The following is a 12,991-nucleotide window of genomic DNA, read 5'->3' as shown; positions in this document are numbered from 1 at the left end:
TTCTTCCAATGACCCAAAGAGAACTATTACCCTGAAAGGAAGAAATGAAAGAGACGTGAAGATAGTAAAAAAAAAAAAAAAAGGCTTCTGAGTAAAATAAAGCCAAATGGGGGGAAATCATCAAAATAAATATCAGACCCTTGGATTTTCCAAATAAGGAGAAGGGGTATAGACAGATGTTAACATAGCTTGTGGAAAAGTATTAAAAAAAAAAAAAAAAGCTACCATTATTTTTTTCAAAAGGAAAACTAGGAAGGCTCTATGAGAAAGGAGTGAAATTGGCTCCTATAAGAAGGTAGGTGGGAATGTGCCAGAAAACACAGACAAGGAAGTAAGACTTCTTTATATAGTTTTGATTTTTAAGCCATATTAATGACTTACATGTTCAAAATATATAATTAAATCAGGAGGTGAAGAAAAAAAACTAAAATTGAATATAAACAGAAACAAATGATCTTAACTATGTATTTATATATATATAATTGATCACACACACACACACACAGAAAAGGAACTAACTTGTGAACTTGTAAACATAGTATTCCATCTATCCTCCATGGGATCTACTTTAAAGGCAAAGAGATTGGCAAAAAATCTTCAACTTTATTTGGTAGGTTTGTTGTCTACAGTAGTCTTGGTAGAGTAATTTCAAAAATTTTTTGTATTAATTATAAGACATGGGCATGGTTGGGAACCAAGGTTCTCACCATGGGAAAAGAAAGATACAAACAAGGAACAGGAGGAGGAGGAAAAGAATGTTGAGGTATTAACTGGAATTGATATATATATAGAGAGAGAGACATAGATAGTTTATATATATGTATATATAATTTATGTGTATAAATTTATATACAAATACATACTAAAATATTATTTAATATTTGTAAAATTATAATATATAAAATATATAAATAAATATATAAATTTATTATACATATATTCTAGTTCTGTCCGCTGAAACAAGAAGTCAATAGCAATGAGCACACCTCACTGGTATCTAAACACCACTCCTCCACTGGAAGGAGTCAGGACTTCTTGGAGAAATAGGAGATTCCAGGTCTGGGGCAGGGAAAATACAAGGTGAACTTAGACATCTTCTTACAATAGAAAATAAGAAAGTACTTAAAAATTAGAGGAGATGTATCAAAAGGAAGTGAGAGCCAGACCGAGGGGTTCCGACCGGCCAAATGTGACATAATGAAATACAGTACACTGATTTTTTTTTTTTTAATCTATGAGTCTATTGTGATTTTCAAAAAAGAGGAGAGGAGGGGGGAGGGCAAGTCCTTTACACAAGAATGCTTCTACCCAATGTAGAGAAATGACAGAATTAGAAAAATCACCATTTTGTTACCACCAGTGTAAGACTTGATTCAGACAAGGTCTATCAATGCTGCCAAAACCACTACATGAAGTGTTTTTAGGGAACAGGATGTTCAATCTCAAAAGAGCCCACAAATTACTGATTAATTACAAAGGGACAAAAATAGAGACCTCTGTAAATCCACCAAAACTAAACTTTTATCGTCAACCAAGGCATCAACGTACCGTCACTGTTAATGGGACAGACTGAGGTAAGACTATTGGAAGCGACGACAACAGCTATGCAGTGCTCTTGACCATGACTGCAATCCGAATCAAACAATGAGGAAACGATCACAACTGTGGGACATTCTCCAAAACATCGCTGTGGACTGAACAAAATGTCAACACCATCAGAGACACCACCCCACTCCTAAAAAAAAAAAAGTGGAAGGCAAAGGAATGCTTCTAGATTAAAAAAAAAAAGAGGAATGTGAAAACCAAATCCAGTGTACGATCTCCTCTCCGATGGATTCTGGATCAGAGAGGACAAAGAAACACATATAAAGAGTATTAATGGAACAACCGGGGAGATTTGAATATGGACTAGATATTAGATAATATTACTGAATCAGTGTTAAATTTCTTGAACGTAATAATGGCCCCAAGGTTACGCAGGAAAATGTCCTTATTCTCAGGAGTTGGAGCGATGCGCCGAAGGACTCAAGGGCGAAGGGCCGCTATGCCCACAACTTGCTTTCACGTGGTTCAGAAAAAAAAAAAAGGAAAAAAGATAGTGTGAGTATACATGACTTAGAGAGCTAGATAAAGCAAATGGACAAATCACCTGATGAATCCAGGTAAGGGGTTTACAAGCATTCATGATACTTTTAACTTTCCTGTGGTTTTAAGATTTTTCCAAAATGAAAGTTAAGAAAAAATAGACTACAACCTTCTGCACAACAGAGCCCAACCTACCCAACTATGAATGTGCCTAATTTAATGTCTGGTATAAAAGCAGACACTCATTTTAAAAATAATTTTTAAATTCTCATTTTTCTACCAAATGCCTTATGGGTTAGTTACAGAAAACATCAAGTTCTTGGTTTAAATAGAGTATATAAACTATAAGAGATTGAGTAAAATAATAAAGTCCTGTCTGTGTTTTAAAGCCCCCAAATTTGAGGTTATAATCACTGCCAGTTTCTCCAAGGAGCCTGGATGATTCCATTTACTTCCAAAGAACGTTCGATTCCAGGTGGGATCTTACTGCCACTTTGTTCTCCAGTCTCACCTTAAAGAGAGTTGAGTACATCCTGAATTAATCCTTTCAGCATAGTATTTCTCAGTATTCCCAAACATAATCACAGAAGCAGTCGTAGCCAAGCCATAACCCCTATCCGTAAGGAGTGGCTGTTTTCCTAAGAGCCATATACATATAAAATACTTTCTTCTCGAGTACGTTCCTACATATGATCTTATTTTATTTTTTAACCCCTGTAAGGTAGGTTGTTTTTGCTGCTTTTAACTTATGAGTAAAGCACTAGGTTTTACTATTCTGTAACCTAAACTGGGTATTCCGCTTGCCAACCTGGCCCAGAGATGGAAGAGATTTGCTTCAGAAAAGGGAAGTGAACAGCAACTAACATTCATGTGATGACTAACGAAACTAAAAGAAAGGAGACAGAGGCCTCTTCACCAGGATGTGTGCTCACAAGATACGCACAAAGAAAAGTGAAGTTCAGTGTCATTTAAGCTAATCTGTACTTGAACCTTTTAAGAGATAAAACCATTTGAGCAGTAATTTAGTACAAAATTAACTTGGGGGTTTTTTTTCTCCCTATCTATGAAGTTTTCATTGTTTAAGTAAGGGTTTCTGCAAGAGGAATGAAGCGATGCTCCTTTCCTATTCAGAAAAGAGATCAAGCTAATGACTTGTAGTAACGTCTGGGTGGCTTGGCTTATCACAGGTATATCCATCCAGCAAAGAACCAAACACATATCACATTTGAACATACAACCTTTTTCCCAAGACTGTCCCCAAATACTCCGTAATAATCAAGTGTTTTCATATCACCGAATTATCATGCTATATAATCTTCTACTAGCAAGCTCAGAACTCGGTAGGGGAAGGATGCCGGACAAAAAAAATAAGGGAAAACCGCTGGCAGATAGTATTACCAGATAAAGGCTTTGAAAAGATCCTTAAGATAACAAGATTAGCAGTTAGACTGAGAAACAAAGTTTTCATTTTCTTCTTAAGCCAGTGACAATGCACCCTCTGTGTGATCAACAAAAATGCGACCCATCCTGATGCTAGAGATGACTGAGCTTAGTTAGGCAGCACTGCCCCCGAAGTCAAAGCTCTTTAGAAAGCGGGCTAGTAAAAGCCGGGGCTTTAGTACACTGTCCGTCTAGCTCCCCAGGTAGGTAGTTCTTAATAACTAGACATTCTGAACATGAGCACCAAACACTCTTCTAAGAGGGTACATCTTTTGGATCATCTTCAGAGGGGTACGTCTCATTGATGCCAAGTCAGTGGCTCCCTCTTACTCTGACCCAGAATTCTGAAGTCTTCCTACTCCTGAAGACTCGACTTTTTGTCTGAAAGCCTCACTTTGCCGGCGTGTAATTTGTTAAGTCAATCACACCATTTTCATGCTGTAGTAAGTGCCCGTATGCGAACCTGTCCTACCAAACAAAGACTCAATATACGGTCGGCACTCCAATGCTGAAAGTTTTCATTAAAATAAATAGCCACAACGTCTGCATGCTTCAGCTTACTGTAAAGAAACATACTCATGTATATACCGGTAAAGCAGAAAAAGAAAGGTCTGTGTCGGGGTAGAGCTTAGATAAGCACGTGTTAGTGAAACTGAAGATGCAAAAGGAAGATGCTTCTTTGCAAGGGAGGCAAGGAGCATCAGCAGGCCTCCACCTAGAAACCAAAACAGTCAAGTGAAAAAACAGGGAAGAGAGCAGTTTCATGCAAAGACCACCAGCTGAAGACTGAGAGCAGAACCCCTTTCTTCCTCAGTTCAACGGAGAATCATTTGTCTTCCAGTCCCACCAGGACTGGGCTGGAAAAGTAGTGTGAAATGGGGGCAATTAGAGAAGGAGGGATAAGAAAGCAGTTGAGGAAGGAACAACCTAAAGACAGAACATGGAGGACTGCGAATCGGATGCAAGAAGCAAGAATCTGAGATTAGGTTTTCTGGAAGGGCAATGTCATGATCGTGTCCAGAAAAGAATCACAACGTGGGTAGGTAGTAGGTAGGTAGACTTACATCCTGACTAGCAGAGGTTGGGGTCAGGGGAATTGGTTGGGAAGCTTCTGCTAGTAAGACATGGTTCAGAGACGATGTCGAGGCTTCCAGAGAATGTCGTGGAGAAACAATCAGCCCCATTTTATTTCTGTCCAAGAGCGAAAGCTAAGGAGGGAAAAAAAAAAAGACTCCAAATTTCAGGGCCTCGGAGACCAGGACGACGGTGGTGTCATTTGCAATAATGGAGACTTTGAGAAAAGTTGATACCTATGGCAGAAAAGATGAAAGGTTCAGTTTCTGACATGTTAACTTTCACATTAATCAGAACCAAGTGGCGATCTGGTACAGACAATGGGAGAGATGGGGCCAGTGAACCCTTTGTTTGTAGGCAGGTTCCTCCCTGCCCCCTGCGGGGACCTCATAACTTAATTCCAATCTGACACTGCAGTCCCGTGCTGGATAGCTGAAGAGCGCCTACCTTACCGAGGAAGACTGCCAAGAGCAAAATACTTCTTCCAGGCATTTTTAAAAGTCCATGTCACTGGAATATCATCTTCAAACACTGAGTAGCATTTTAAATATATATCACAGTGCTTTCATTTCAAGCCTATTTAACATTTCTGAAATATCTAGATCAAAATGTTGGGTCAAATGACTCTATTCCGGTAAAATATCTACTAAAAGAAAAAATTTTCCCCACCCACCCCACAACCCTCTTAAGATAATCACCCCATTCAAGACACCTGTCAGTCATAACAGATTTTCTCAGTGCTGCTTTCTCTCAACCTTGCTACCAAGTTGTTCTTTTGAGTAATAATAAAGGCCACACGTCATTTTTGCGGTGCATGTATATAAATACCTCCAGCTCCCTTTCTGCTAACCCTAGTTCAAGGCCAGCTGCACCAAAGCTTTTGAGAACCAGCACTGGAAGATCTTCAAAGAGAAACTGCCCATTAACCACAACAGCAGTTGCTGGCTAGAGCCTGCAATTTAAATCTCTGAAAAAGAAACTGTGGCTTCTGAAATTTCAACAAGGAGGTGCCACTTGTAATTACAAACATTCCAGTGGGTCCCTTCCCTCATTGATGGTTTCCAAACAAAGGCTTTTTATTCGATTTTGGTGGCACTCCCAATGGAGGCATTCCTTCGTGCTTTGCTGGTGCAAAGGCCAGCTCAGAAGAGGGGCGCAGGAGGCGGGTTTTTACCTGGCCAGGAATGCCCAGACCCCTCAAAACCATCTCATGTGTAATTACTTGTTTGGCTGGAAACCAAAAAACCAAATGCTTCAGATTTATAGTCCACATTAAATACATTTGCAAAAGAACCTCTTAACACACACACACACACACACACACACACACACACCCTTCACATTTCATGAACCTTGAAAAATGGAACCAACCTATCCTCCCATAAACCAAAGCTCAGAAATTAACCCTGAAGCATTCCAGCATTTCTAGCTGAAAGTAAAAATTCCTCTTTTAAATCAACAGGGCAAATACAGAGAAGTAAAAATAGTAACCTTTGTTCTCTGCCTACCACCCCGAACCCCCGTCCTACAAAAATAAGGCCCAGATACTTACAGCTTGTTGTTTGGGTTTCCCACACCAAAGAAGGCATTCTGTGATCACTTCGGTTACAGAACACAGGCTGAAATGAGCACTTAGCCAGTGCGAGCCGAGAAAAGACATTTTTTTCTTTTAAGCCATATATTCACAAAACGCAAAGGCATTTATACCACGGAGGCATTCAAAGATAAATACATGAATGAGGTATCTCCTAGCCATCAAACTAAAATAGCCTTGCCTACAGAAGTCCTCAGACGGAGAGCATTCATTATGAGAACAACTGGAAATGGCCAATCTCGCCATGGGTGCTTTCCATAGCGCGCCTCGGTTGAGGGATTAGCTACAATTACGGCATATTTACACAACCATAAAACTCATCTTATCCGATCCAAACAAAACCTTGCTCAAAATAAACCAAACCACACGAAAAGGTCTCGGGTGCAGGCAGTGCAGGCAGTAATCGGCGCTCTGGCTTCTCTAGTTTCCGCCTCGGCTTTGCGCCACCATAATAAGCCTTCATCCTAGCTCGGTCAAGCATGGGTATGGCCAACGTTCTGTATTAGCAGTTGAGAAAACGTACCTTCAGTTCAGGATACTGTGATTTTGGGGCGGGGTGGGGGTGGGAACTGTATCTCACAGAGAATCTTTCTAAAGTAAATTATGTTGAATTTGTTTGAAATTTGTTGAAACTCATCTGGAAAGCAGAGGAAGCTTACAGAGGACAGACTGACCACAGGTGGGTAATTTACGGAACTGGGTGATTGGCACACAGGGTTAATGATGGTATGCTTCCTACTTTTGCATATATTTGGAAATCTCCATAATAAAATGGAAAAATAAAGAAAATATGATCAATGTAAAAAAAGTCATCTTGCAAAAAAATTTTTTTTTGCTTTAAAAGAAATTATTCTCATCTTTTTCTCTGCTTAAAGGAAAAGGGACATAAATCTGGTAAGAAAAATCCAGATCTGTTCTAGCTCCTGACTTAAGGATTCTTCCTTTTTTTCCTTTGTTACATGGAACCAGTTCTACTGTTAATATTAATGCTTGAAAAGACAAATCAAGAGCTGAAAAATCTAAAGCTGGGGCTCCCGGACCCGAGTTTACGCACATCTGACTTATTACTGTGACACAAATCCAAGAGCTCTCCCCTATGAAAGTGCTTTGGACGACATTCATGTTGTGACTGCCAAATAAAGTCCAGAGGTTTCAGAATCATTTGTAAACACCAAAGACAACCTTACCAAGAACTAGTCCTTTTATCTCAGAGGTCACTCCTCTGACCCATGGGTTTATTACCTAGAACAACAATTAATCTTGCTGTCTTCACAATATAAACTAGGCCTAGCCAAGGTATGGTGTGCCCATGATCCACATCCCTCACTGGGGCATCCCTGCTGGGAGGTAGAACTGGTTTGCTGACTCCACATCAAGGGACCTGGTCCCCGTCCAGGCTGTGTAGCTGACTTATCCTCAGTTCCATGGTCAGCAGGGTCCTTCCCTCTCCGGGCTTGGGCTGCCTCACTACAAAATAATGAGATTTCACCAGATGATCTGTAACATCCTTACCCTTACAAAAATTCCACGATTATAAGAATCTGTAGTTCCTCAACAGGTAATAAGAAAAAGGAGCTTTGGTGTTAAAATGTTACATTTTCTATTCCACACGTTTCAATGTGAATATGAATATCTGATTGGGTGAGTTTCGTGTATATGTGCACATACGTGTACATACATGTGTGTGTATATATACATATTTGTATGAGTGCACATACATACTGACTGATACCATTAGGTATTTATATGGGACTAATTGCTTCCAACTCAAAGCAGCAAATTTTCAATTCTGCAACAGATGTCGCTATGTGATTTCTCCTTTCTATGCTGGATTTTCAGTTAAAAATGCCCAACGTAATGGTCAGTACTATTCTTCCCAAGAAAGAGATACAGCATTTGAATCCTTAGGATTTATTTCTTATAAATTTTCTTCATACGCTGGTAAATTTCCATTCAAATCATAGCATAGATTAGTTTGGCCCAATTTAAGAGATCTCCCACATAAAAATAGGCCTTTTGTTAAGCACACACACGTGTGCGCGCGTGCACACACACACACACACACATCCATTTTTTAAATGTAAATTCTAAGTGGCCGATTAGGCATTAAAATGTCACATACAAAAACCCAGAGAATGAGACAGTTTCTATTCACAGCAATACTATCAATTTTTTAAAGCCTGAAAATCATTCAGCAATGCAGGCCAAGGAATTATAAAAATTCACTTATGTATGAGGCCAAAATGTACCAGGTGTGGGCAAAAGTCACGAAAAACTCCAAGAGCACCATTAATGATAATGAAAATTCTGGATTTCAGTTGGTACAGCATTTCTTTACAAATAAATAGTAAGACTAGTATTATCGTTTGCAAGATAGCTTACCGATCTGACATTCTCTATCAACCACTTCTTGACACATGTCAAAAAAAAAAATAACAGCTCTTTCCCTTCAACCAGTATGTCCAATGACCATCAGTCTCAACAGGTAGCTAGCACAGTCTTCTGCTGAAATTCAGAGCTAAGAGAAAGCATTTCAAAATCTCTCTTTTAGACCCAGGAACCTGTTACCTTCTGGGCTTTTAGAGGGAGTGGAGCGAGATGAGCAGTCAGGGAGTCCAGGACCGACTCGATAAGAATATGAAGTCAGGAAGTGGGAGAGGAAGCGAAAGTGTCCTGCTTGTTGGCTTCTTCCCTGTCCCACTCCCCTTTACCAGGAGGGCCATTGGGGAAAACTGGGTAAAGCATGTACAACATCCATATGAATAAAGCTCTTTGTTCCAGAGAACTGCCTGCTCTTTTATTCCCCCCTTTTTCCGTATTTGTTCATTTCAAAAGATTGCTCAATGGGCCTCTTGTTCCTCCAAAATGTCCCAGGCAAATAATGCAAGCTTGTCTCGTCACACAAGTCACTAAATGAAGCCTTGTGCGTCTCCAGTGACACACTGTAAATATAAAGTGGCATTAATGAGGGATATTTTATCAAAGCTATCACAGACAAGTGCAAGTCCCTCCTGCGGCTATTCAATTTGATGCAGGGAAAGGAAACAATAGCAGGCCGGCACTTTTTGCAAAGTCCCCATCCCCGGTATACAAGCCCCAACAGGCCGAGACAAGCCAAACTCAGCCCCTGGGCTTCCCAGCACCATCACAAACCCCCACCCATCAGCCAACCTCTGTAATGCTAAAAAAGGTAAGAGGAGGGCAATCAACCACAGGTTCCCGGCAGGCAGGAGAATCAACACCATGCATGCACCTAACACGTAACAGGCGTGATTTACACGGAGGAGTGAGTTTTCACAACCCCGTTGCAGCTGCGTTTCATTAACATCCACTTAATCCACACAGCACAGGAGGGATGGGAGATTTTCTCCAGGGGATGGATGGATTCAGCGACAGGGGAAGACGGAATCAGGACCTCCAGCATGATGGCCCCAGATCGCTATCCCAGCCAGCATGTAAATGAAACACGCCTAATGAAGTTAGAAGGCAACACCAACAGGTTTCTCTAACCTGACAGTGGCACCTGGAGGCCTCTGGAGAAAGCTTAACGGGAGAGGATGAAGGAAGCAAAGTCCCCCAGTGCCTGCCTGGAAGTCTCCTCTGGGTGCCCAAGATCTGGGGGCTAGGCCAAGACCCCTTCCCAAAGCCATCACCAAAAAATGCCTAAGAGAAAAACAGATTTAAAGAAAGTCATTTCACCCCCTCACTACAAATCAAACCCAATTACTTTCTAATTTGAACACAATCTGATAACCAGCGTACAAACAGGGATGTACACAAGAGCAAGAAGCTGCTTCCATGGTAACTGGCAACAGAATTTTCTTGTAGCTTTGACATGCACGGTTGAGTTCCAGACCGCTCCTTTCGGAGTCCGCATACATCCCTCGCTGGGAAGGCAACTTCTCACCGCCAGATAGTTACAAATAATACTACTGTTGCTACTACCCGGTGCCGTCAATGAGCAGGCTCGACAGACGAGGTATCAGCTAATCCTACTCTGCTGCCCAGCGGCATTGCACAGCTCCCATTTTTAGTCAAAAGGCAATATCCCCGGCCAGCGCTGTCCCCCCCCCCTTTTTTTTTGCAGCCAATACAAGTCTATTGTTGCCTCTATTATGCGCCAGTTACCGAGCCTTTACTCACGCTCACGTTTAACCGACACTGGCGCTTTTTACAATGCAGCAGCATGAGGGATCTCTTTCAGGAACATTTTATTGAACCCATCCAGTCAGAGACATCACCCGAAATGAAGTTGTAACCACACCGGCATAGGCTGAACCCAATTATCTCGTAACTCATAAATTAAGAATTCACAGAGGAAAAACACATAAACAACATCCGGAGACAAGCAGTGCCATGGAAGAAAAAAATCCTCAGCTCTGGAACAGAGCTGCTGCCAGATTCCCACCCCTGTACATCCCCGATACGTTCCCCAAGCCGAGATCCCTTGCAAGCCTGTTTGCGGGGGGGGGGGGGTAGGAGAAACCAACCCGGCATCCCCCAAATCCAAAGCTAGCACCTCCGACATCCCCATTTCCTACAGCGTGCCTCCTGCGGTGTTTACGTAACTGTGTGTCCTCTAGGGTGTAAACAAAAGGCACAGCCCAAGCGGAGAGGAGCCCGGTAGAGGCACGGTGGCCCCAGTGCTGCGCCCGCCGCGGCCGGGGGCTCCGCAGGTGGGGGCTGAGCTCTTGGTGTCCTCCGCCACTTGTTGCTCGCGGGTCTTGCAGCTCCCAAGCTGCAAGGAGGGGCTTTGCAGGCGCCGAGCCCTGCTGCATCCCCTCCTGCACCTCCCGCCGCCCCCCCACCCCGCGGGCCCCGGGCCTCCCGGTCCCGCTCCCCGCCCGGAGCCCGCAGCGGGCAGCCGGGGGGTGCGGGGACGCCGCGGAGCGCGGCGGTGGCGGGAAGGGGAGGCAGGGTGCAGTACGGCTAGCCTCTCCGCTGGGGAAGAGCTCCGGCTCCCTTTTGTTAGCAAAAGCAAACACTGCCCTCTTCTTTCCCGACCGCGCCAACGCGCCCGGCACACGGGCAGCCACACATCGTGCTCCTGCCGAGTGCTCGGCGTCTTGGGGGCAGGGGCCCGGCGTGCAGAGCCGCCCCTGAGCAAATGCCCAAGACAGCTCCGCACACAGGGGGCGCCCGGAGGCCCGCAGGGTGCCCGCCTGGCCGCAGAGGCCGCGAACCTCTCTCCACCACCCTCGGGCTGCCGAAAAGGACCGGCAGCCTGTAAATCCGGCGTCCCCACTCGCGACGGAGGACGCCGCGGGGCAAGCGGGCTGCGGGCTCCCGGCTCCTTCCCGCAGAGGCGGCGACAGCAACCCCCCCCCTCCCGGGGCCGGGCCTGAGGAACTTTCCCTGCCTGGAGCCGAGCCCGGGAGCCCCGCAGCCGGGCGGCGCGGGGTGGGGGGGGGGGGTGCGGAGGGCTGCGATAGGGCTGGAGGGAGACACGAGGGGCGCGCGGTTCGGAGGACTGGGGGAGAAAGGCAGAGCGCGGGGAGCGCAGGAACGGCGACCAGACAAGTCTGGGGATGTCCTGTGGATCGGTGAGCAATCACGCCGGAGGTGGCTGCTAGTCAGCCATGGGGAGGCTTGGGGGATAGAGATTTAGGGGGCCCGATGGAGAGGTGGGGGCGAATGGGCAGCCCTGGGACGGGAGGACCTGCAAGTTACCGGGACAACAACGAGTTTGGGAGGGTCCGGAAGGTTGGGGGGTGCCTTCCATCCATCCCCTTCTCCCATATTCTCGAGCCCCCGGGCCCCCCGTTCTCACTCCACTCCGCACCCCGCGCCAAGCCGGGGAGAAAAGGTGTGGGTGCAGCCATCCCTAAGGGCTCCAATTCCCACCCAGATGGGCAAGGGAGAAGGGGATCACCGATCCCCTCTGCCCCTTCCATCTCAGCCCTGAGTTTCCTCTCCACACTCCCTCCGATTCGGATTTAGGAAGTGGGGGAAGGTTGTCATGGAAACGTTTCCCCCTTCCACGGCTATGGCTACTGGGGTGCCTTAGGAGATTTAGAGGGCCAACCGGCTGGTGCCCACACCTACCTGTGGGGATCAGTGCCGCGGCGGAGAGGAGCAACAGCAGAAGCCGGAGTCGGAGCCCGGGAGGCGCCGCCGCCGCCGCCACCGCCGCCACCGCCGCCGCACACTGGGATCCGCTCGGCAGCACAGCACTCGCCATGTCGGGCACCTGCCTCAGACTGGCGGCGGTGGCTTCCTCGGGAGCCCGAGCGGACAACTAATGAGATGCTAATGACATGCACTGGGGGGGCGGAGTCCGGACCGACCAATCACAGCGCCGGTAGCCCAACCCGGCTCTCGGAGGACTCGCCCCCTCCCCCACCCCGCCCCCTGGCGCTGGCGTTCGGCGGCGCGCCCGCGCCACCTAGGGGCGGGGCCAAGGGGAGGGGCGTATGCAAATGTGTTTATGTTAAAATTCGTTTTCGCTTCCCCGGGATCAAGGAAAAAGTGTTCTCCTGGGCGCCTGACTTGTGGGGGCTCGGGCTCCAGGGGGCGGGTCTCGCTTCCCGTACACCTATATTAAGAATGTATATAGCAGTCGCTATAGCCGACCGACGACTGGAGAATCTCCCTAGGAGGAGGCTCCCCTGCCTGGTACACCGAGTGCATCTGGCCTGGAAACCACACGTTGCAAATTTCCGTCACTCACCTTGCACCGAAGGAATAGATCTTTGGGAAACGGGGGCTGTTCGGGAGTGGAGAGTGAGAATGCAGGTCCCCGGATTGACAAAACAATCTGGGAGAAGTGCATGCGTGCTTTGCACGTCCGGCGGAGCG

At 45.7% G+C, this 12,991-nt stretch overlaps 1 protein-coding gene across 3 annotated transcripts in view; it reads right to left on the bottom strand.

Moving 5' to 3' along the window:
* CADM1 (cell adhesion molecule 1) overlaps positions 1-12,407 on the bottom strand; it is a 293,742-nt gene extending 281,335 nt beyond the window's left edge. For all 3 annotated transcript variants that reach the window (XM_081799430.1, XM_081799431.1, XM_081799432.1), the window contains exon 1: positions 12,239-12,407. In XM_081799430.1, the coding sequence (XP_081655556.1) occupies positions 12,239-12,374 (136 nt within the window). In that variant the 5' untranslated portion in view covers positions 12,375-12,407. The remainder of the gene's footprint in view (positions 1-12,238) is intronic.
* Between the last annotated feature and the right edge of the window lie 584 nt (positions 12,408-12,991).

This window comes from Leptonychotes weddellii, chromosome 11, assembly GCF_054177405.1.
Source record: "Leptonychotes weddellii isolate Sample4059 chromosome 11, ASM5417740v2, whole genome shotgun sequence".
In the NCBI taxonomy this organism is placed as follows: Eukaryota; Metazoa; Chordata; class Mammalia; order Carnivora; family Phocidae; genus Leptonychotes; species Leptonychotes weddellii.
Note: the sequence above shows the minus strand (reverse complement) of the source record. Positions and strands in the feature narration are given on the sequence as shown.